The following is a 20,908-nucleotide window of genomic DNA, read 5'->3' as shown; positions in this document are numbered from 1 at the left end:
TCTAGGCCTGCGAACCTCGCCCCCCGATTATCATGCCACTCTGATGCTCCTGAGAGTTTAGGGCCAAGGATACTAGGTAGAGAGGAGTCTGAGAAAGCAAATGAAACAAAACAGTCAAAAGAGCTCATTCATGGATGAAGCATCGATTCGGACCTCGACCGGCGTGACATCAGACCCTTGCAGCTGACCCGCCATCTTCTTACCCATGTTTGTGGGATCCGAGCTTCGCGTGCTGCTGGCCTGCAGCTGGTGAGGCGGCTGAAACCGCTGTTGCAGTTTGTTCAGCCCCCGACCTCCCTACTTTGTGCTAATCGCCTTTCACAACTCGCCTTACACCCCTAGCAGGTCCCTCACCAGTACGAGGACTTCTATCTGGCCCAGCCCTACAACTAAGAGCGATTGGTGATATTCATGACTAGGCTCGGTTCAGGTTGTCTCTCCGCCAGTGAACGCCTTGTGCTATGATTCCCCCAACCAGTCACCTTTTGCTGCCGGATCTATGTCGCAAAGATGAAGCAGGATCAGAACAGCCACTTGAGTAGAAGGCCACGCAGACCGTCTATCACTCAGCAAATTCAGCGGGCACTCGGCTTTGACAAGCAAACACATGTGAGTATCATGTCCTCGTACATATACCTCATGTCTGTCATATCGACAAAGCACTTTTGGACGCTGATTCTTCCGAAAGCAGCCCCAGGGCAAGCAATGCCAAAGTCCGAAGGCCACTCCCCAGACAACAAGGTCCGAGCCAGAAAAAGCAGCCACCCAGCGATCAAATTCGAATTCTTCAAGCAGCAGTGGGCATTCTCAGATAAGTACGGAGGAGGGTCAACATGAAGATTCGAGGCAGTCAATCGGAGACGTTAGGGCCAAGAGACTATCAGCATCGCTATTCAACGCGTATCCATTAAAAAGGACGGGATACTCTTTTGAAGGCGACATTGCGGTAACACTTGATAACAAGACCCCGGCGAAGGGACACAGTGGCGCTCCCAGGAACAAAGAGACTCGGGCTACGAAGCGTTTGGAAGCAGATCGGGCAGAGCTCGAGAAACAACTCCTCAGGCTCGAACAGGCCGGGGAATCCAGAACATCCCGTCTGTTGAAAAGGGAAACCCGCCGACTTTCCAAAAAACAACCTTTGGACAGGTGGAGCAGGGCGTCGAGTGCGAGTGCGGATGATTCTCGGTCCTCGGCTAGGCTTTCTTCCATGTTCTCCATTTCAAGGCGCTCATCGCGCTCTCGACCGAGCTCGGCGCACGAGGCTGACCGGGGACTATGCCAACAGTCACCTAGCACCGCAAAGTCAAGGCCGAATGCTGACTTGTATCCAGGGAATCGGGCGGTGTTAAAAGTACCAGAGCGATTCAGCATTGCGCTATCGAAAGAGCTCACTGCGGAAAATGCATTGCTTTCATATCACAAGGACGGTCCTCCGGGGAAGCCTACCCATTCGACCGTAGACTATGATCTGAACGAGATCAGCAAATCGCGGCTGCCCCACGAGTGTCTGGTCCACGAGACAAGGCAGGGGCCAGCCGCATATAGAAACGAGAGTCATACTTCCTCATCAGCAAAGCCCGAGCTAAAAGCCCCAAAAGCGTCGCAACAAACAAGAGACTTGGATCGTACCTCGTTTTCAGCGGTCCTGAATATAGAGACAAGGATCCCTGAGGTTGTTCAGACCTCTGGGCGTCTACTGCCAAATATAAAATCCGCTATCAAAGACACCCAAGACACCCGCGCAGATTTGGTTTATAACCACGGGCACACCCGTTCATATGAAGTCGAGCAGTCCGCTGCAAGGCCTCAGCACCCCAATGACTTCACCACTTCACAACAAGAACCCTGGAAAGCTAGTTCGGCAAGGCCTTCCAATAACAGACAGTTCCAGAGGCAATATAGAAAATATCAGTCATCGCCCCTGGTGGAGACCTCGGTGGGTGACTTGGCGAGCGGACCAGCTTTAACCAATCCAACCTCATTCAAACCAACCACCCAATTCACAGTTGAGAAAATGAAACAAGTCTACTCAAAAGGGTTGGAAAATAGCATAATTGTCAGATCAAGCCCAGTGCGACCGCTTTCGATAAATCATCAAGGCCTTGGCGCTTCATCTGAAAGAGCAAAGATTCACAGACCTGCATATAAGTATTGCGACGGTGACCGGCCAATATTCTCAAACAGACGCCCTCAATATACCTCCAATGATAATGTGCATAGGATTCAAGATGAGAGAATAAATTCGTTGGCATCAAGTATGGCTGAATCCGGGCATTCGCATGATGGGAGAGCAAACCTTCACTCTCGGGCTTCAGTCAGCTACAGCGCTGGCGTCGGGCGGAGCAAGACCAAGGCCATGTGCAAGCTAAACTCTTACCTCGATCATGAGACATGTCTCACTAAGTCCAAATGGACTTCAGAGGTACAGAATCCACAAGTCACCCACACATATCCTGTCGATCAACCACAGCCATTTGACTGTTCTCTGTCTTCATTGGACAATTCATCTCGCGAGATGTCGGCAGATGATTACAACACGGCGGATGAGGGTCTTTCCGTCGCTTCACAATCAATATATGAGAATGACTCTCCCGCAATTTGTCCAAAAAATCCTGAAATTGAAAATTCTAGGCATGACTTTAGTGCTTGTCTTTCACCAGCACGGAAGCAAGCACCACCCGCGATATCTGGTACTTTGCTGATACAAACCAAAAACTCCGGCGGCCAGCCGAAATACTGCCCAGGTCGGCATGTTTCTAAGGTATTTCTTATCTGCTGCGTTTGTGGGCAATGGCATGATATTCCTTCGCAAATGTATTCAGAGTACCTCTATAGTCAGGATCATCCCACTCCAACAAAACACGAATGTCCGACAGAGGAAAGAGAAGCAGCTGTCACCGATAAGGAGAATGATCTTGCTATGTCCAGAAGCGGGCAATCGAGGCAATCTATCAGCCAACCAGGTACCCGTAGCGCATCCGACAGACTAAGTATAGCAGCTCACTCGCTTCATAGCTGCTGGTGCGGACACAAGATGAGCCAAGCATGTTGCGAAGGATGGAGTACTGTTGTCCATTTACGCAAGAGGTGCCACTAAATCACGAACCTTGTTGGCAGATTCAAATTGATGTCTTCTTTCTGCATTCTCGCGCCACGGACAGCATTGGTTTTCTTGCGATCAGCGAGCCTTAGTGGCGTGCTCTTATAAATCGTCTTTAGCTCTCAATCAGATTTAAATGATGGTCGGAGAGCCTTATCTGTTTCTTCATGAACATATGTAGCAAACCTTGGCCTAAGATCCCTCAACTCATTTCCTTGTGACAAGACTTGTGTGCGGAGTAGCAATGAATTGGAAGGCAGATTTGGGATTTGATGTGTGGGCTCGTATTGTGGCGGGCAATCGATAGTTGCCTTTAGTGTGGAGCCTGCGCAGGGGTACTGTACAGTCTACAATACGTGGTACTGTACGGTCTACATCAGTAACTTTGACCTGCCTCGTCACCTTTCTTCTTCCCTTCGCCTTCACAACATCCGAGTCTCTCCTTTAGATGGCTCTTGTTTGGCGCCATGGTGCGTCAAAGGAGCTTCTCGAATGCTTCCTCAGCTACATCTTTCCAGGCTGAGAGGAACCAGGTATGCGATCTTCTCATTATGCCCCTTACGTTACATACACATGACGCTCCTCACCCTCAACTGGAATCGATGTAGTCGTTGTGCCAGAAGCTGCTCGTTTTGCTCCAGGACTGACCGGTCGCTTTATCTTCCCCCCCCCTTATTTTAGGAACTGGAGAGTATGTACGATTATTTGGCTAAGGTAATCCTTCTTGGGCCAAGCGGGGCTGGAAAGTAAGTCCCTATGGAATTCACTGAACGCCAATAAAGCTCATCACTCGCTCACTTATCCATGACAACCAAGGTCCTGTGTGTTACATCGCTTTGTGAAGAATGAATGTAGGGTTTCAACCTCTGACCTAGCCTATGTATACATTCGTCCCGAGCTGGTAGCCTGGCTTGCTAACAGATTGTGTGCGTCTAGGGAGAGTGCTGTCTTCGCAAACGATCGGGGTGGAATTCTCCTCCCGGATAGTCAAATTAGGCACCGGCTCCCGGCGAACAAGAATCAAATTCCAGCTATGGGATACGGCTGGAACGGAGAGGTTTCGATCTGTCTCCAGATCCTACTACCGAGGGGCTGCGGGGGCCATCCTCATTTATGATGTATCCTCCCAGGCCTCATTCACGTCCCTTCCGACATTCCTAATGGATGCGCGTGCTCTCGCTTCCCCCAATCTCACAGTCCTGCTCGCGGGGAACAAAGCAGATCTTAACTCGGATGCCATGCAACATAATAACAGCTTCGATGATAGCTCCCGGCCGCCTCCTACACCGTCTAGCACGTCCAGCAAGCATTCTTCTTTCCTCCCAGACTCTACCGGCGGGTCTGTTCGTTCTACAGTGTTCTATGAAGCAGGAACAAGGTTAACAGCGACAAACACTTTGCACGGTCGCGAAGTCAGCACTGAAAACGTGTCACGCTGGGCAGCCAAATCCGGTATCCCGGTAGCTGTCGAAATTTCAGCCCTTACCGGCGAGGGTGTGGAAGAGTTGTTCAACCGGCTGGCCCGGATAATTCTCACAAAGATTGAATTAGGAGAGATCGATCCTGATGACCCACAAAGTGGAATCCAATACGGGGATGGTGGCTATGGTCCCAGCGCCAGTGATGGATCTAGTATTCGGAGTCGAACAACGCTCGATGATGGTTCTGTCCAGATGCGTCGTCGGTACAACAGAGCTGAAGCCGACAATAGCCGAAGAGGTGGTTTGAGAGAATGGGAAGACGTGTTTAGGTTGAGCGACTCTCATCGAAGAAAAGATGGTAGATGTTGCTGACCTGCTGCCTGTTATCGTCGCGACTGTGCAGCTCGGAGCTCGAATACAGTCTTCCTCATTCGATATCACTATAACGGAGAGTGGGCCGACCACCGATCATACCCCTCGGTCACCGTTCATTTTGTGAAATCTCTGGAAATAACAATTGACTAGCTTGTGTCTCTGCCTCATCCAGGAGATAGTCTGATCTCGCTCGGAACTTCTCTCTCCCAATTCAATCAGCACGATACCCTAATTGCATTCGCTGGCTGTTCTTCGCAGACTAAACGACCCCGTGATTAAGTGTCCTGTACTGAGTTGTCTTCCTGGAGTTCTTTGGCTTCAAACCCTAGCTCAATCTTAAATCATTTTCTACATGGCAAATAACATCTTGGTGGCCCACACTCGTTGCTACTTACCCCCAAAGCGACTGAATTTGAATCTTATGACGACGCTTATATCATCACTACAAGCCCGAGGATAGTTAGACCTTATACTACTGGAAGCGGGAGATCTTTGAAAACCCCGGTCGAGCCTTGGTATCAATTGTACCCAGTTCGTGTCTAGGACTCTATACCAGCGATAAGTGTCTTAATACCTTTTCCAGCCTTGACCTCTTCGAATGCCCGTTCAGCATCTTCAAAATTGACAGTACCAGTGATCAAATCCTTGACATTCACTTTGCCCGAGGCAACAAGCGATACTGCAAGCTTATAATCACCACTACCATAACGGAAACTGCCCTTCACGTTCAATTCCTTGGTGCATGCAGCCATGATCGGAAAGGTGATCTCACTCCTTCCCATGCCGCCCTGTACGTACGTTCCGCCAGCGCGGACGACGTGTATTCCAGTGTGCACAGATGGCTCTGCTCCGGATGCATCGATTGCTACATCTGCGCCCGAGCCTAGGTCATTTTCCTCGATGATTCTCTTCGCATTGTCCGAGGGGCTGGCTTTAAACGGCTCATATGTTGAAGTTGCTGCGTAGCTTGCGGCAAAGTTGAGTCTCGGCTTCTGGATATCCACGGCAATAACCTTGGACGCGCCGTACGCCTTCGCTACAGCGCAGCACAGGAGCCCCACTGGTCCAGCACCGAATACAACCACCGATTGGCCAGGTTTAACATCTGCCTGCTTGACGATGTGTACCGCGACACCAAGGGGCTCCATGAGTGCAGCCTCTTGCAAGGTAATACTGTCTGGGACCTTGTAGCAGAAGTCCTCGGGCAGAACGTAGTACCTGGCGAGGGTGCCATCGTATGGGGGGGTCGCGGCAAATGCCATTTTCTCACACAGGTTATATTTCCCAGACTTGCACGGTTCACAGCGACGGCAAGGGACGCCGGGTTCAAGTGCAACACGATCTCCCACCTTCAACCCCGTGACCGCCGAGCCGACCCTGCGAACAATGCCTGATGATTCATGGCCTAGCACCATAGGGTCTTTGACGACGAATTGGCCGATGGAACCATGCTCCCAGTAGTGAACCTAGCGATTGTACCGAAGTCAGTTTGAAGCTCGACTCATCTGTCCAAGCGCGATCGATACAGCGCTATCAATAGAACGTACATCGCTCCCGCATATACCCGTGAACTTGACATTCACGAGGACATCGTGGGGTCCTTTCAATTCAGGGACCGGACGATCTTCGAACTTGACCCGATGAATGCCTTCCAATACGAACGAGAGGTTCTATATATGTTGGGTTTCCTACATTAGCAATTGCCAATTCCCGACCCGCTATACAGGTGTATGCTTCTCAAAGAACGTGTCTTCTTGCTTACTTGAGCAGTGGCTGTTTGGGCAGACATCTTCGGCAAATTTACACCTGATTTTTGCAATGAGCCGAGGAGATGAGATAGGTATAATAGTGACTTTTTGAGCAGTGCGGTAGAAGAAGGCTGGGCTCTGGATCAGAGGGTGAGGTGGTAAAATGGAACACGTCCAAGACACACTCTGATGTCTTAAGTGGGCTAACAGAAGCAGAAGGTGGGAGAGAATGTTTGGAGTGGCACAACTGTGAAAATGAAAAATGAAAAATGAGAGCAGGAGGAACTTAAATAACAATTGGCAGGCTTTCAACCGACAAAGGATAATCAAGATAGCTACGTATTGATGGGTGTAGTGGTGGGGGAGGAGGGGGTGGGTAAGATTGTTGAACAGGCGATGATCCAATTGTCTTGATTGACCCTAATTTTTCTCCGAGCAACCTGCATGGGTCTAGCCAAGCAATAGAGATGATTTACCCTTCTTCACAAGCCATTATGATGGAGCTATATCAACACTAGTACGATAATTTGGAAGCTCAGGTGAACTACAGTTGAGACGGCAGGATAATATGGCGGGGTAAGTATGACCGCAGATGGGGGGAAAAGGAGTCGGCATGAAGCCCGGCTGATTACCAATTGGTGGATTGTTTGCAATTTAACCGGTATTTGAGAGTCGAGACTTTGACTCACTAAATATGTATGTACAGTACTAGGTAGGGATGGAGTGGTGTACCCTACAGGCAGGTTTTTAGCCGGTTCATTATCACATGATCAGTTGGGAATAGTGGATAGGTACTTACTCCGTGCTGGTATTCTTTACCAACCTATACATACTGTACATACGGGTATTCAATTTCGACATGTACTTACTATACCTTACACTGGGCAGTTCAGTTGGGTTTCCCGGTTTGGCTTAGTCATGGCTAATGTAGCTCACTAAGCGTAACAAGCTCAACTTGTTACATGCTTTAAGGTACTGATTCTCTACAAACGGTCTCCAGCAATAGGATGTCAACGTCCTAAAAAACAAGAATTGCTCTCATCATTTTCATGCTGACCCCGACTCTCAAGATGATTAGGTCCTACCCCTTCCGTGCCTCGTTGCGGACAAGGTACACTCTACAACTGAGAGCGGGCGTTCGCTACACCAAACTTGCACCGGTAGAACTTCAGCGGAGGGTGTTCTGCAAATCCACCCGTTATGCCTCGGAGGAAAAGTCTCAGTCTTTCAAGCATCAGTTATATGAGAGCACACAACAGCGCCTCAGGAGGGAGCGTGCCGAGCAGGAGCGTTACTCAGAGTATCAGACCCAATCCCAGGGTGGTCGCTATGCAGCTATGATGTTCGGTATGCGAATCATCCACCTCTACAATGAGATGTTTCCCTTGGGTTCTATTGTGTGACAAGTCTCTCTGATGCCGCATGTCTAGCATTGACCTTCTTCTCCGCCGGGGCTTACTTCTTAGGGTCCCTGAAACCCGCGAGCTTGCCTACGTCATCAACAACACCTATATATGAAGCAGAGCCACCAAGACACAACGTCTCGCCGTCAAATCTACAGGCTGCGTGGGCAGACTTTGTTGATATCATAGGGAAAGAGAACGTCTCTACGGAACACAATGACTTGGAGATCCATTCGGGGTCTGACTGGTCTTCATATGCGCCGAAGACTGATGAAAAGCCCTTCTTGGTTCTTTATCCCTCAACCACGGCAGAGGTCTCTCAAATCATGCAGGTGTGCCATAAGCGGCTAATCCCTGTCACGCCGTACTCTGGTGGGACAAGCTTGGAAGGACATTTTGCACCCACGAGAGGCGGTGTTTGCATCGACTTCCGTCGCATGGATCGTATCTTAGCGCTTCACAAGGGGGACTTGGACGTCGTGGTTCAACCTGCCATTGGCTGGGAGGAGCTTAACGAGAAGCTGTCCGAGGATGGCCTGTTTTTCCCACCAGACCCTGGTCCTGGCGCTATGATCGGCGGCATGGTTGGTACCGGCTGTTCTGGAACAAATGCCTATAGGTATGGAACCATGCGCGAGTGGGTGCTTTCCCTGACGGTCGTCCTTGCCGATGGGACAGTCATTAAGACACGGCAACGTCCGCGGAAGTCGAGTGCGGGGTATGATCTCACTAGGCTATTCATTGGCAGCGAAGGTACACTTGGGCTTGTGACAGAAGCAACCCTAAAGTTGACTGTTAAGCCCAAAAGTGAGAATGTTGCCGTTGCAAGCTTCCAGACAATACAGGATGCGGCGGAATGTGTCACACGTGTAGTAGAGGAAGGCATTCCCGTCGCCGGTCTGGAGATCCTGGATGACGTCCAGATGAAATGTATTAATGCCAGCCAGACGACCAGCCGACAATGGAAGGAGACACCTACACTCTTCGTCAAATTTACAGGGACTCCCTTGGGCGTCAAAGAACAGATAAATCTTGTGCAGAAAATTGTTTCATCCTCGGCAGGGAGGTCCTTTGAGTTTGCACGCGGTGATGCGGAAATGCAGGAACTCTGGAGTGCCCGCAAACAGGCGCTGTGGAGTGTAATGGCTATGCGAAGAGGCCCCGAGGACCATGTTTGGACAACGGATGTGGCGGTACCTATGAGCAAACTGCCCCAGATAATTGAAACCACAAAACAAGATATGACTGAAAGTGGCCTTTTGGCAGGTATCTGTGGCCACGTCGGAGATGGTAATTTCCATGGTGAGTGATATCTACCCGGGTATACCAGAGGCTTGTTTTTGACGCTTTCAGCCATCATCCTCTTTAACGAGAGCGAGAGAAAGACTGCAGAGGCTGTGGTTCACCGGATGGTGAAGCGGGCTATTCAGCTGGAAGGCACAGTGACAGGAGAACACGGCGTCGGTCTTGTCAAACGGGATTATTTGGAACATGAATTAGGCGAACGCACCGTGGACGCCATGCGTCGGGTATGTGGTCCCTATGAAATATGTGTGACGATTTTTCATTGACTAAGAACTTCCAGCTCAAACTTGCTTTCGACCCCCTCTGCCTTCTCAACCCCGATAAAGTTGTCCGTCTGGAGCCGCCAACGGTCAAACAATGGTGATGACAAGAGATATGTCCACGAGGTCACGAGAATGATCCCGAGATTACTTACAGTTATATGTGGAGAATCAAGATTGAGTTGTGGCCTGAACTTATACGGTATCGCCTCGAAGTTCAACCTCTTAAACTCCCGCGGCAACCCGAACATGCAGGTGCACTCATGCTTCTTCTCGCTTCGATGAGTTTGAGATCACGTTTGGCCAGAGCCATGCCGCTCCTGCCTCTCTGTGGTCCATTGCGAAGTCGCACCGCATGCTTGATGCGGTAATGACTTCTCCTGCATCTCCAGACATGCCTTAACAATGATTGGTCTCGGTCTTGTTATGACTCGTTTCTCCGTGGGTCTTCTTTTTCGAGTCGCTGCTCAATGACCTGAAACTTTGCCATTCAATCCAGCCTAGATATGCCTTTGCATCTGCTCGGATAGAGGTCTATTCCAGTGGTGGTTACACGGCGCTTGGCTATCGAACCGTGGATCCTGTCAGCTCATTTCAGGCGGCGAGATGCGCGTAGACTTAGCAATATACTCTGTGCGAGAGGTGATTTTAATGTACTAATGTCAGAAAAACCATAAGATATAGCAGTACATCGGTTACAGTACCTATTGAGCAAATTGTCATCTAACGCAGCTAAATACAGTACATAACTATAATTTAGTAGTTAGTACAGTACGTACCAAGAGTCGGTAGGTTATTCTGGGAAGTAAGTGCCAAGCCCTTTCTTTGGTCATTTACTTACTAACTGAATTTGATAATCAACCAGGTGCCCAGCGGCAGTTAGAGTTAGTTTACTACTATATTATCTGTACTGTACTGTACATACAGAAATACGGACATACACTCCGCATCCGTTGCTCTGCCGCCCTTTCACCGCCGTCTTCCGAGCTTCCCCAGTCTTTCCATACTCCTCCTCTCCGTCCCCCCTCCACACCCCTCCCCCTTCTCAGCCTCACTCGCATTCTCTCCCCTCTTTCTCTTCACTCTCTGATTGTTTCCCCAGTGCATTCATCTTCCATTATAACCACACATCTTTGCCGAGACCTCGGTTCCTCTGGCGGAGTTCGCTTCATTCCTTTTCCACCTGGGTGGTACGATTATCATCATAGCCGACTGCTCATACTATTGTCACGCTGCATCGTGTGCATTCGAAAGAATCCATCTGCACCTTTCTAGCGCTTTGTCGCCGTTATCGGCTTCCATAAGCTGAAAGTTGTTGACATACCTCCATCTTTCTTTTATAGAATATCGCTTTCCCCATTTCCTCTCTTATAAATTCACCGTTGCCACGTCAAACTGTACCTGTCCATCACCGTTATCTGTGAGAAGTACGCTGTGACCAAAAGCTCGACTTACCCGTCTCTGTCCTCTGAACTCATATTCTTCGACGACCATGTCTTTGGTCAGGACCAACTGAACCCTTTCACAGTAGTGTCGGTGGTTCGGAGAGACTAGGTGGGCACAAGAGGCGCGTTGATTTGAATGGAACCACCGCAGATCTCGCTTTTATGGAAGTCTAGTGATCGGAAACAAATCTATACGTTTCTAGTCATACGCAGGAGGTTCAAACCTGCGGATAGCGTCCAATAGGCTTGGCTGCAGAATCCGAATGTGAGCAGGATACCGCACCGCAATGGTAGTCAGGCAATTTCGATAATTCTCAGTTTATTTCGCCGAAATTGATTGCATCGAACTGTCTATAGAGAAGGGACGCGTCTAAACTCAGTGCAACCAGGTCCAGAACAGTTGAAGAGGCTTGGATTTGCCTGGATGACCCGTTCCTGGTCTGAGTGTGGCTCAAGATCTAAATATCTGAGCTCTACTGGGTTGTGCAAACGAAGCGGAGATAATGCCGCTGATGATGAAGGCGCCTCGAAACAGCTCCCCGACAGCCTCCAATGTGTCCCAGATGAATATGGATCATCCGGATATCGGAATCCTTGCTAGTGGCAGTTCCAGAAGTAGCCTCGCCCGCCCTAAGTACTCTACGCATGTCTCCTCTCAGGCACAAATGGCTGCTGTCGCATGCGCAAGTGGGCCGAGGTCAATACCTTCTGATCCTATGCCCCTTGTTCCTCATGTCCACATACCTTCACAGATCCAATCTTTCCAGATGTCTATGCTTGGGAGCAGTGCCTCTCTAGGCGAAGAATCGAGTGACAGCGATTCTCTGACACAGCATGGGCCTGAAATCTCTCATTCGTCAATGCATACCCCGTCCAAGCAAGCGTTACGATTGTCGCTACATATTCAAGATGGTTCAATGCCAAGATCACCCGCAATCTCTCAGACTAATATCACCGGCCGTACATCATTTAATTACTCGCGAGAGAATGGTAGCACTTTGGATACGACGTCACCAGTCTCAAGATCATCGTTGGATTTCGTTTTTCGATCTAAAACTCGGAGTAGTATGGACCCCCTCGCTCGAGCAGCTACGGTACAAGCAGCACGTCAAGCTTTTGAAGAAAAGGAGGCGGCTAAGACCTGGCGAATTGAGGCCCAACAAATGAAAGCCGAGAAAAAACAGACTCGGCAAAAGGAACGACACAGATCAACTGGAATTGACCAGGTGGACGTGGAAATTACGAATAATGAGAAGCCTGCGCCTGACACATTGCAGCCTTCAGATTCGCCAGAATCACACCCAACTGGCTGGAAATCCCAGTCCAAGAACACGTGGGTGCTCTTTTTGACATGGTTGCGCACCAGGGTTTTTAAGCTGCGGAGAAGGATCAAGAGAATAATCTGACGCTACAGAATTTGAGCTCGCTGGACTTACCTTGGCATTTTGTCTTCCTTACATGTATTCGGGTGTCTTGATTAGAGGTATTTGTATCAATTTTGGCGCCCTTAAAGACGTGATTTCCGACTTAGTTATGCAAGGACTAACTACTCATCGGGACAGGATGATTCTACAATAAACTGGAACATTGTGGAACATCGTGGAAGAACTGCTTTAAAATAGCAATAAATGTCAATATATACTTACAGAATATCTCTTGGTCAATATGAGTTTTTGAGGTACATTGCCGTCTCGTTGAATGCAACCTGGCCAATATGATCAACGTGAAAGCGCGCCCCTAGAACATAGGAATGAAAGCCACCCGTGGTTTGGCAGTGGCATTATATGTGGGCCTAATACAAGACTATCCGTATGGTAAATAATTTATCACTAGGTACATTGCTAACATGAAAGAGCCTGGACCACATCGCGAAAGAGGAGACTGGCTGGAGGCAAAACGTACGGTGGTACATCGCCAAAAACACTAGCCAGCTGTGTCTGCAAAGAACCATTCGCACCATTAGACGCTGTTGCTAATTGCTGTCTATCAGTTGAATTGCCCTGCTCTTGCTGACCAAACAAGCTTGCCAGGCCCGAGTTCTCAAGCAAGTCACTTGGTGCATTCGCATATATAGTTTGAGGTGCTAAACCCAGGCAGCTGAGTCGTTGCACCTTGGCTGCAGCATCGACAATGACGAAATCGCCGGAGTGTTTATCAGATAGTAAAGCGACGGGAGAGCTATCAAGCATGGTTTCAGACAGTAAGGTGAGGGTTTCGATGTCGTAGATCTGTACATGAGGTTCGGATCGTCGGCGTTTCTTTGATGCAGGGTTCTTGGAATGAACTTGCACGGCAATGGCGAAAGTTTTAGTTTCAGTGCTAACCGCTAACAGGCGTGATGAACAGGGCTGTCCGTTTTCAGCTGTATCGGGGAAGCCGAGAGTTCTGACAAGGTCATGCACAGTATCCCATATGAACACGGATCGTGTTGAGGTGATGATGAGCTGAGAGCCCAGAAATGCCGACCCACAAGGATCTCCTGCATACAGCCCAACCCTACTATAGCGGATGCTACAGGTTTGAGCATCAATCAATAATGTAACACCAGGATCCGCAGATGATGCCGAATTCAAGCAAATGGCGAGCACCGACCCATCCTGCGAATAATCCATGCAGGCTGCATTTAATCTTGTAGGGTTATCCATGTCACTATAGCTCTTCAGGTCAATGGCATTTCGACATTTCCAAGTCTCCGACATCTGTTCAGTACCTGCTGTCTTAAGACCACTTCGTTGCCTGACGCTTGGGCACCACAAGCGAAGCACTCCATCAGCGCCGACAGTGGCGAATTCATGGGCAAGATTACGGGAAGCAAGATCCAAGATCCGCGCAGGACCCTTGCCAGAAAAATGAGGAGTATCAATTCTGGTCACCAAATCCCACATCATGGACAAGCTATTCCATCTCCAGAATTTCAAAAAAGTTTCTTGGCTTTGAGTAGAGCTGCGTCCGCCATAATCATCGCCAGGATAGAGAGCTTGCATGTCTCTTTTGTAGGGGCTCCAGCTATCAATGGTAGCCATCCACTTCCCGTCTCGAGAGAGAGACAAGTGACTGACATCTGGTGCAGCGATGTATGAGCCATCTGGGCTAACCTTCAAAGTTGTTGTGTTGGTACGCGCAAGTGCTTGCCGTGAGACATGGCTGTTGGAGCGAATGTCGTAGGTCTGGAGAGTGCAAGCGTTCGCCACAGTATGGCCTTCCGGCGTCAGTTGATGAGAGGCTGGAACAGTAAGAAGAAGTTGATCCGGGAGCTTCGGATGTAAAGCGGCGGCTATAGTTCCGACTGACAGCGGCCTCTTGGTCGAGGACCGACTGTGAGACTTGGTCGGTGGACACAGCTGCAAGCCGTTTATGGTGGCAAATGGCTGGAGTTCTCGCGCTGATAGCACAGTGGTGGAATTGTCTGCTAATTTGACAGCATAGAGGGTCCCACTTGTGGAAAGAGTTATGTTGCAGATAGGGGACGAGAGATGAGGTAAGAATTGCTTTCGGCCCGTATCCAGCTGCCACAAAACCATCACCGATTCGTTGCCGCCAGAGATGACATAATTACCTGCAAGAGAGATGCATCAGTCATTTGGAGCCCATATTTGTCCTATGAACACTGGCTTACCATCCTTAGACCAGCGCACCACATTAACACAACTCCTATGCCAATGCAGCCGCCTAGGGGTAAGAGCCTTGCTGTTGCCGATATCATTCTGTAGGGAAGTGAGAATATCGTTATAAATCATAATCGAGCCCCCAGATTCCCCCAACGCAAGGTCGACATTTCCAAGGGTTGTCCGATCTTTGGGACCCGGGATCCCTGCTCGTTGTGAGGCTGTTTGAAATTGAATATCAGCGGATGTGATACTCGTGGGCAAAGTCAACTCGCTCCAGGTATAAGGTACAGGGCTCGAGCCTGGAGTATGCGCTTGAGAACCGAGAAGAACATTTTGGCCGCCAAAAGCAACCAAAACTCTACCCTGGTATGCTACTCTAAGACGAGTGATCGGGGTGTTGGTGGTCAGCAAGGGAACAGAGCAAGGCTCTTCATCAGTTAAGAGTTGAAGAACAATTTCCTTCTTCGAATCTGCGCAATCATGAACGGAGAACAGGGCGTCATTTCCGGAAGGGTCTGAACAAAGGTCGATGCAGGTTGTTGGCCTGCATGCATCCCGGTAATAGAGCCGTTGGCCAGAAAACCAATCCCATTTGCTCACAGAGCCAGTAGAGCTGAACACGTATAGATGATCCGGATTTCGTGGAGAGAGCTTGTATCCGATTACATTGTCGGTAGACTTCAACTTCAGTACTCGAAAAAGCCGCGAACTCGTCACCGAGTAGATGTGGACCGCTGTTTTAAGACCAAGAAAAAGGTACCTATGACAAACACGTTAAGAAATTGTTTCAGAAGACAATGAACGATACGACTCACTTATCATCTGAAGTGAACAAGGGGTCAGAGTTGCTAAATCTTCCAGCAGTAATTCCAGACAGGAACCAGGCATTCCGTGCGGTTTCCTTCGGTTCTCTCTCGCTAGGCTCAGAGATATCCTCCGGAACAGTAACAGCATCTGTTGCCAGGGCCGCGGTCCTTCCGACCATCCTAGGCCGCAGAGAATCGTCTTTCTGAGTCCCCTTGTCGATTGATGATGTACGACGGCGCTTGGTGCGAACATCATCGGTTAAGACCATCTTCCCTTGGGCCACCTCGCTGGCGCGCGATCTTTTGGAAAGTTGTCTAGGCTCCGAATCTGACATTGGTTCACCAGGCAATGAGGTGAAGATAATTAATATCGGCCTTCTAGTTGGAGTTTTGTTGTAAATGATGTACTCTATGGATGAGACAGACTAGCATCATCGATGTTGCGTAGCACAAGCTAGGATGATGACCACGGGCTGCTTGTAGTAGGTTCCTTTTTTTTTTTTTTGCTTCTCTTTTGCCTTATTGCCATAGTCAAACACTCCATCCATGCACTGGTCCGGCTCTATTCCTAGTATGTACTAGCGCTTTGATCATGTGCTCCAGCACTTAAAGACTAACGGGCTTTCGGTTAGGCGTAAGCCCTTAAATGGAAAAAGGTGGGGTCTATGTCAAATCAAGTAACCAATAATACAGGCGGATTTGATCAATCCTCAACGTGAGTAAATTATTCCTCATGGCACTTTCAAAGACTGAGGATTACAGAAACTAACGACCTCATTCTTACCATCCAGTAGCTGCACATCACAACGGAAGACATTCCCTATTTACTGCTACCTCCACCTTTCTGAGTATCAGAACTACCTTTGGTGCAGCTTTATTTTACTTCTAATATCTCTTCTCGTTCTCGAGACACATCTTGGCCCAATGATCATTCCCGTCAGGTGCTTCTCTTGCGGCAAGGTTGGTAGCAATACGGTTACTCCAGCTTCCCTACACGGCTTCTAATCATCGTGGAGTAATAGGTTGTTGGAGATCTATGGGAACGCTACCTACAGCTTCTAGATGAAGGCATTCCAGACGGGTAGGTCATTATTCAATGGACTGCTTTGACGCGAAAATCATCTCTGATGACTTAATTTATAGTGATGCTATGGATCAGCTGGGCTGTAGAAGATATTGTTGTCGCAGGATGATCATGACCCATGTCGATTTGATCGAGAAACTTCTCAGGTACGATCGACTGGCTCAGATCAGCATCGAATTAACGTGTTGACATTGTCCGCAAGGTATAATCCCACCGAGAGGGATCGGGCGAAGTCTCAAATATGAAGCGGTACCGATCATATTTCACAGCTCTCCAAAAATGCCTGTTGCCTCGACCTTTTCCCGATGACCTCCATACAATCCTTCTGGAAATGCGGCCCTGCTGCTCCCCATTCTCGGTGGCTACGAAAAGAAAAGGGCTTTGCAAAAGGTTTTATCTGTGTTAATGTCAGTGGCGATTGACTTTAAACACTCCAAGTCCCTTCATCTGTGGTTTTCAATGGTTTCCTAGTGGTTTTCAGCGGTTCTCTTCATTCTTGCACGAACTCTTTCGGTCATGTCGGCAGTCTTACATGCGTAGTTTATTATCCCATTGGGTTCTTTTGTCTGGTTTTGTTTTTGAGTCATAGAATTATGCAGTGGCAAGGAACGCCTGCACAAGCAGTTCATTCAACTAATGTAATCAAGATTGGTTCACTTGACTGAAAGGCACTCTGTAAGTTCAGTGTTCTCTTGGCAGTCTGTTGTTTCTGGAGATAGATATCTTGCCTATAACAATGTCACGTGGTCGATTTTGGCCAGAGATACTACGCGTATATAGTGTGGCAGGGTTTCGCGGAGGTTGACACTATTCCTCCGTGCCACTCCAGCATTTGATATGGTTCATTTTCGAGGTCGTTTGACCAGTCCGAATGTACGTGGCAATGGTACTAATTAGGAATAGATGTAGTTCGGGTGGTAAGAAATCTTCTTTCATATGAAGCAGGACAAGGTTGGAGTGCATGCACAAGTTAGCCAATACTGGGTACGTGACTACGACCTAGTCGTCAATGTCAGGAACGATTAGATACCCCTCATGCCACCATAATACATGTTTTCAAGTACCGTACGAAGCAATGTCTAGATCCACCTGGCCATTTTTACCGAAGCAAAACTACTGGATGATCTATGTCTATCTACCTATGTAGAGAGAAGGCACACGGGCGACTGTGGATCTGATGATTACAATACATTGTCTCCTCATCAGTACACCATTTTTGCTGGATACATGTCACAATTAATCGGATGACTGTACGGCTGGTATAAGTTAGTATGTACAGTACAGTACAACAGCTTATTATATACTACTACCGTTAGCGCCAGTAGTGCTCGGCGCGAAGCGTCTCACGGCGGCAAGGCACATGATGTGTGATGAGACCTCCATCGAAGTGCTAGAACTCTTGATAGACCCGTGTAAGTGATATTGTTCAGCCAGCTTCTCCCAGGTCGTTGTCTCAATATCAGCTCGCATCTATCTATATGTTTTTCAGGCGATATTGCTCCATATTCACACCACATTAGGATCCGTCAAGGATCCAGAGTACCATTCTAACCGCCTTATCCTGTCTTCTGAGATCTCCAGGCCGTCAGCTTCCTAGTGCCTCTAGATACACCATGTATGAGAATGTAAATCCCGCGATGACTCAATATAAAATGCTAAATCACATAGGCTTGCCAAAAATCACATAGATGCATCTGATACAACATCGGGACACGTTGTAGGGTCATCCCTGGTTTCGAACCAAGATGCGGGCGGCCACGATGGCTCTCCGGAGTGCGATTCTGAGTGTGGATGTAAATCCACGCCACTTGAGTCAAGACCACCGCTCACAGGATTATCTCGAGAGGAACTCAAAGTATGAATGGCATCCGGCAGAATTTGACTATAAGACCCAACCGTACTAAGACTGTTAATAGATACATACTGCGAATACACAGGTCAACAAAGGTGAGGCGAAATCGGATGAGGACGAGCCACCACAATCAGTGATACATGCTCCTGCAGGTTTTGGTGACTTTGTAAGTGATTGACATACAAGTCAGCAATCCCATCAGTATCCGCAATCAGCCCTCTCTTGGAATCTAATGAGGAAAAGGTGAATGGACAAATGCCATCTGTCAGCACGCTTGCACCATCAAGTGCATTGAAGTCATATACATCACATGAAATAGCACAGTCATCATCGGGTCATGATCTTACGACGCTCGTAGTAGTATTCTACCATCCTTCGTCTTGGCTGGAAGCAGACTGACAAGCGCTAGGTTGGGCCTGAAAGCCCTGTATCACCACCTCCATCGAGCACTTCAGCTGAGCATGCGGAGGGATGGTCCGAACGACCAACACCTCGAGCGCAAACAAGACAAGAGTTCGGAGATCCGCGCATGAATTCATGTACCAATACTGTTGATAGTAGGGCAGATGCTGTTTCTGGAGAAGGAACACCCTGGCTCTCGATATCCCGTATTGAGGGTAAGCCAATCCTTTCCGGTACTGATTTCAGGAAATCAGTCAATCACAATGACTTCAATGGCCTGGGTCTACGGGTTGTATACCATTCTGACGACAAGCAGAAATTGACGCTCTCACAGCGGCCCTAGCGGAGTGCTGGGCTCTATGCAATTCATTGGCCGTTCTCAGCACTTTACATGGAGAAAGGCACGGATGTTATGTCAATACTCAAGACGAGGCTTGGAAACTATGCTGGCGGTTATGTCAGGAACTCTATGTCAGCCAGAACAACTACCACTCCTCAAAAGTCAACCCTATTCTCGATATTTGTCATGACTTTTGTCAATCTTTGTTCGAAGCTCGTGAAAAAGAAAACGAGGTCACGGATTCGATTCTCCGCGTTAGTTTCGAGCTCAATAACCATCTCTATAATACGCACGATCGAAACCTGCCAGAGGCTTTCCGGGAGAGGACTCTAGAATTTTACATCACACTGTGTCATCGTCTGATGAAGCAGAGGAGCCTAGTGTCTGAGACAGAATCCCCTTTGGGCACGTGCTGGTCCTTTGCAGAGATGCTTTTCACCATGCGTCAGAATAAAAGAGAAAACAAGAAGCCAGACGAAGACTTGCTGGGATCGGCGATTCAAGCTTGTTGGGAACTTTGCGATGTTTTCAGGGAAGGTTGGGCACAGCGAAGCCATCGAAGTTCTGACCGTGGAACACCACGGCCAAGTCAAGCAACTTTCCAGCAGGCCATCGAGCAAGGCAAGGGGTCTCAGTTCATTGCTTGTGACGAACTTTTGGGACAATCTAAAAATCCTGAGACCCCAACTACAGTTTTCGATGATACTGCAACCATCTCACCAGATGAGGCACCTCTTCAGAACATTTTCGTCTTGGGCCAAGGCTCAATTCAAGCATCGCAAACTGCCTGGTCTTCGACTTCATCAGCTGCTTCAGGACAATCACAATCATCGGAGCAGACCTCATCGACCAAAACAATAACCACCTTATCGGGAGGACTGAATCTGGCGATTATCAAGATACTGGTTACAAAGGCTGCAATTAACAGCGGTTATCAGCGTTCCGGGACACAAAGTTTCTCGTCGTTTGTCAAATCACTGTCTTTCGACACATTCGGCTCTACCCCTTGGCAAATATCACTGCTGAAGAACTATAAAAGGCTGGTAGCATTTGACCCAACTTTCAAATGTGCTACTTCCCAGGCACGAGCAAGTGCCATTGATGTAGCGCAAGCCGTTCGGCTTGTCGCGCAGGGCGGACAATACCCATGGCTGTTAGATCTTTACCGCTTGGTCTTCGGGTTCCATACAGACGAGGCTATCGACCGGAAGGAGATCGTACTTCAAGTATGATTTGAACGCTATATTAGCATCTTTCCCGCAGATTATTCGATGCTGACCACTAGGGGCATGGGTTGCACTCGTGATTCTACTGGAGATAACACCGACTGTAAGTTGGGCTCTTGTTCATTCTCATATAGGTAAAAAGTAAGCAAGGTCCCGCTAGCCCCGCCGTCAGAGTTTTAATCTGACAGTATGTCATGCGCAGCTCTCATGTCACACCGCGTGCTTAATTCCTGCCTGAATAGATGGATGGAATCATAGCTTCGTCTAGATTTAGATTGCATTATTTTTGGTGCAGGTAATTAGAAGTAGTAGAGGTCGCTGGCTCATTCGACGCCGTGCATATCATTCTGGTCCTGTAAACCAAGTTCTACATTCGCATACTTCCCATATCGATGATTAGTGAAGCTTGATGACAATAAAACCAGGCATGTTTAGATCCACATGGCTACAGTTAGAAACAGTCCTGGCGATCAACTATATGGGCACTTGCACGGTGGAAGGATCAAAGGAGTAAACGGTGTGTATATACT

The 20,908-nt window shown here is 48.5% G+C and overlaps 9 protein-coding genes across 9 annotated transcripts; 7 read left to right on the top strand and 2 right to left on the bottom strand.

Annotated features, from left to right (window-relative positions):
* The first annotated feature begins 287 nt into the window (after positions 1–287).
* BO86DRAFT_24341 (uncharacterized protein) lies at positions 288–3,484 on the top strand. The gene is made up of 3 exons (XM_025667109.1): positions 288–356; positions 431–609; positions 698–3,484. Exons 2-3 carry the CDS (start codon positions 511–513, stop codon positions 3,098–3,100), a joined length of 2,502 nt encoding a protein of 833 aa, XP_025529862.1. The 5' UTR covers positions 288–356; positions 431–510; the 3' UTR covers positions 3,101–3,484.
* An 86-nt stretch (positions 3,485–3,570) lies between these two features.
* On the top strand, positions 3,571–4,896 carry BO86DRAFT_308106 (putative Ras family GTPase (Rab4b); the record flags this gene model as incomplete). The annotated part of the gene is made up of 4 exons (XM_025667759.1): positions 3,571–3,636; positions 3,785–3,849; positions 3,920–3,954; positions 4,040–4,896. 4 exons carry the CDS (start codon positions 3,571–3,573, stop codon positions 4,894–4,896), a joined length of 1,023 nt encoding a protein of 340 aa, XP_025529861.1.
* Positions 4,897–5,403: 507 nt separating this feature from the next.
* On the bottom strand, positions 5,404–7,015 carry BO86DRAFT_334382 (NAD(P)-dependent alcohol dehydrogenase). Its single transcript, XM_025668855.1, has 3 exons — positions 6,662–7,015; positions 6,447–6,569; positions 5,404–6,365 (listed from the first exon to the last, which is right to left on the bottom strand). The coding sequence occupies exons 1-3, from the start codon at positions 6,686–6,688 to the stop codon at positions 5,439–5,441; spliced, it is 1,077 nt and encodes a 358-aa protein (XP_025529860.1). The 5' UTR covers positions 6,689–7,015; the 3' UTR covers positions 5,404–5,438.
* Positions 7,016–7,717: 702 nt separating this feature from the next.
* Positions 7,718–9,719, top strand: BO86DRAFT_308140 (FAD-binding oxidoreductase; the record flags this gene model as incomplete). The annotated part of the gene is made up of 4 exons (XM_025667764.1): positions 7,718–7,994; positions 8,078–9,352; positions 9,404–9,579; positions 9,636–9,719. The coding sequence occupies 4 exons, from the start codon at positions 7,718–7,720 to the stop codon at positions 9,717–9,719; spliced, it is 1,812 nt and encodes a 603-aa protein (XP_025529859.1).
* A 1,910-nt stretch (positions 9,720–11,629) lies between these two features.
* On the top strand, positions 11,630–12,466 carry BO86DRAFT_308075 (uncharacterized protein; the record flags this gene model as incomplete). Its single annotated transcript, XM_025667758.1, has 1 exon — positions 11,630–12,466. The coding sequence occupies one exon, from the start codon at positions 11,630–11,632 to the stop codon at positions 12,464–12,466; it is 837 nt and encodes a 278-aa protein (XP_025529858.1).
* Positions 12,467–12,785: 319 nt separating this feature from the next.
* Positions 12,786–15,961, bottom strand: BO86DRAFT_357804 (WD repeat protein). The gene is made up of 3 exons (XM_025669718.1): positions 15,484–15,961; positions 14,677–15,428; positions 12,786–14,616 (listed from the first exon to the last, which is right to left on the bottom strand). The coding sequence occupies exons 1-3, from the start codon at positions 15,807–15,809 to the stop codon at positions 12,902–12,904; spliced, it is 2,793 nt and encodes a 930-aa protein (XP_025529857.1). The 5' UTR covers positions 15,810–15,961; the 3' UTR covers positions 12,786–12,901.
* A 437-nt stretch (positions 15,962–16,398) lies between these two features.
* Positions 16,399–17,221, top strand: BO86DRAFT_446706 (DNA-directed RNA polymerase core subunit RPB10; the record flags this gene model as incomplete). Its single annotated transcript, XM_025676542.1, has 4 exons — positions 16,399–16,434; positions 16,497–16,555; positions 16,618–16,704; positions 16,761–17,221. The coding sequence occupies 4 exons, from the start codon at positions 16,399–16,401 to the stop codon at positions 16,801–16,803; spliced, it is 225 nt and encodes a 74-aa protein (XP_025529856.1). The 3' UTR covers positions 16,804–17,221.
* An 829-nt stretch (positions 17,222–18,050) lies between these two features.
* Positions 18,051–18,764, top strand: BO86DRAFT_24025 (uncharacterized protein). The gene is made up of 3 exons (XM_025667090.1): positions 18,051–18,173; positions 18,227–18,413; positions 18,475–18,764. Coding segments are annotated over exons 1-3 (303 nt in total). The 5' UTR covers positions 18,051–18,171; the 3' UTR covers positions 18,589–18,764.
* A 73-nt stretch (positions 18,765–18,837) lies between these two features.
* On the top strand, positions 18,838–20,874 carry BO86DRAFT_24200 (uncharacterized protein). The gene is made up of 3 exons (XM_025667098.1): positions 18,838–19,027; positions 19,129–20,519; positions 20,581–20,874. Exons 1-2 carry the CDS (start codon positions 18,940–18,942, stop codon positions 20,382–20,384), a joined length of 1,344 nt encoding a protein of 447 aa, XP_025529854.1. The 5' UTR covers positions 18,838–18,939; the 3' UTR covers positions 20,385–20,519; positions 20,581–20,874.
* The last annotated feature ends 34 nt before the right edge of the window (positions 20,875–20,908 follow it).

Source organism: Aspergillus japonicus (genome assembly GCF_003184785.1).
Source record: "Aspergillus japonicus CBS 114.51 unplaced genomic scaffold BO86scaffold_11, whole genome shotgun sequence".
Lineage (NCBI taxonomy): Eukaryota > Fungi > Ascomycota > Eurotiomycetes > Eurotiales > Aspergillaceae > Aspergillus > Aspergillus japonicus.
This window is presented reverse-complemented; position numbering and strand designations above follow the sequence as displayed.

What these genes read in the sequence shown, in the direction of transcription:
- BO86DRAFT_24341 (XM_025667109.1), top strand. Translation starts at nt 511, where the DNA reads ATGAAGCAGGATCAGAACAGCCACTTGAGTAGAAGGCCACGCAGACCG. An exon ending in GCTTTGACAAGCAAACACAT is followed by an intron (nt 610 to 697) that starts GTGAGTATCATG and finishes AAGCAGCCCCAG; the next exon opens with GGCAAGCAATGCCAAAGTCC.
- BO86DRAFT_334382 (XM_025668855.1), bottom strand. Translation starts at nt 6,688, where the DNA reads ATGTCTGCCCAAACAGCCACTGCTCAA. An exon ending in CCCAAACAGCCACTGCTCAA is followed by an intron (nt 6,570 to 6,661) that starts GTAAGCAAGAAG and finishes CAACATATATAG; the next exon opens with AACCTCTCGTTCGTATTGGA. An exon ending in CGGGTATATGCGGGAGCGAT is followed by an intron (nt 6,366 to 6,446) that starts GTACGTTCTATT and finishes TACAATCGCTAG; the next exon opens with GTTCACTACTGGGAGCATGG.
- BO86DRAFT_357804 (XM_025669718.1), bottom strand. Translation starts at nt 15,809, where the DNA reads ATGTCAGATTCGGAGCCTAGACAACTTTCCAAAAGATCGCGCGCCAGC. An exon ending in TTGTTCACTTCAGATGATAA is followed by an intron (nt 15,429 to 15,483) that starts GTGAGTCGTATC and finishes TGTTTGTCATAG; the next exon opens with GTACCTTTTTCTTGGTCTTA. An exon ending in GGTGCGCTGGTCTAAGGATG is followed by an intron (nt 14,617 to 14,676) that starts GTAAGCCAGTGT and finishes TCTCTCTTGCAG; the next exon opens with GTAATTATGTCATCTCTGGC.
- BO86DRAFT_24025 (XM_025667090.1), top strand. An exon ending in TATCTCGAGAGGAACTCAAA is followed by an intron (nt 18,414 to 18,474) that starts GTATGAATGGCA and finishes GACTGTTAATAG; the next exon opens with ATACATACTGCGAATACACA.
- BO86DRAFT_24200 (XM_025667098.1), top strand. Translation starts at nt 18,940, where the DNA reads ATGAATTCATGTACCAATACTGTTGATAGTAGGGCAGATGCTGTTTCT. An exon ending in CTCGATATCCCGTATTGAGG is followed by an intron (nt 19,028 to 19,128) that starts GTAAGCCAATCC and finishes GACGACAAGCAG; the next exon opens with AAATTGACGCTCTCACAGCG.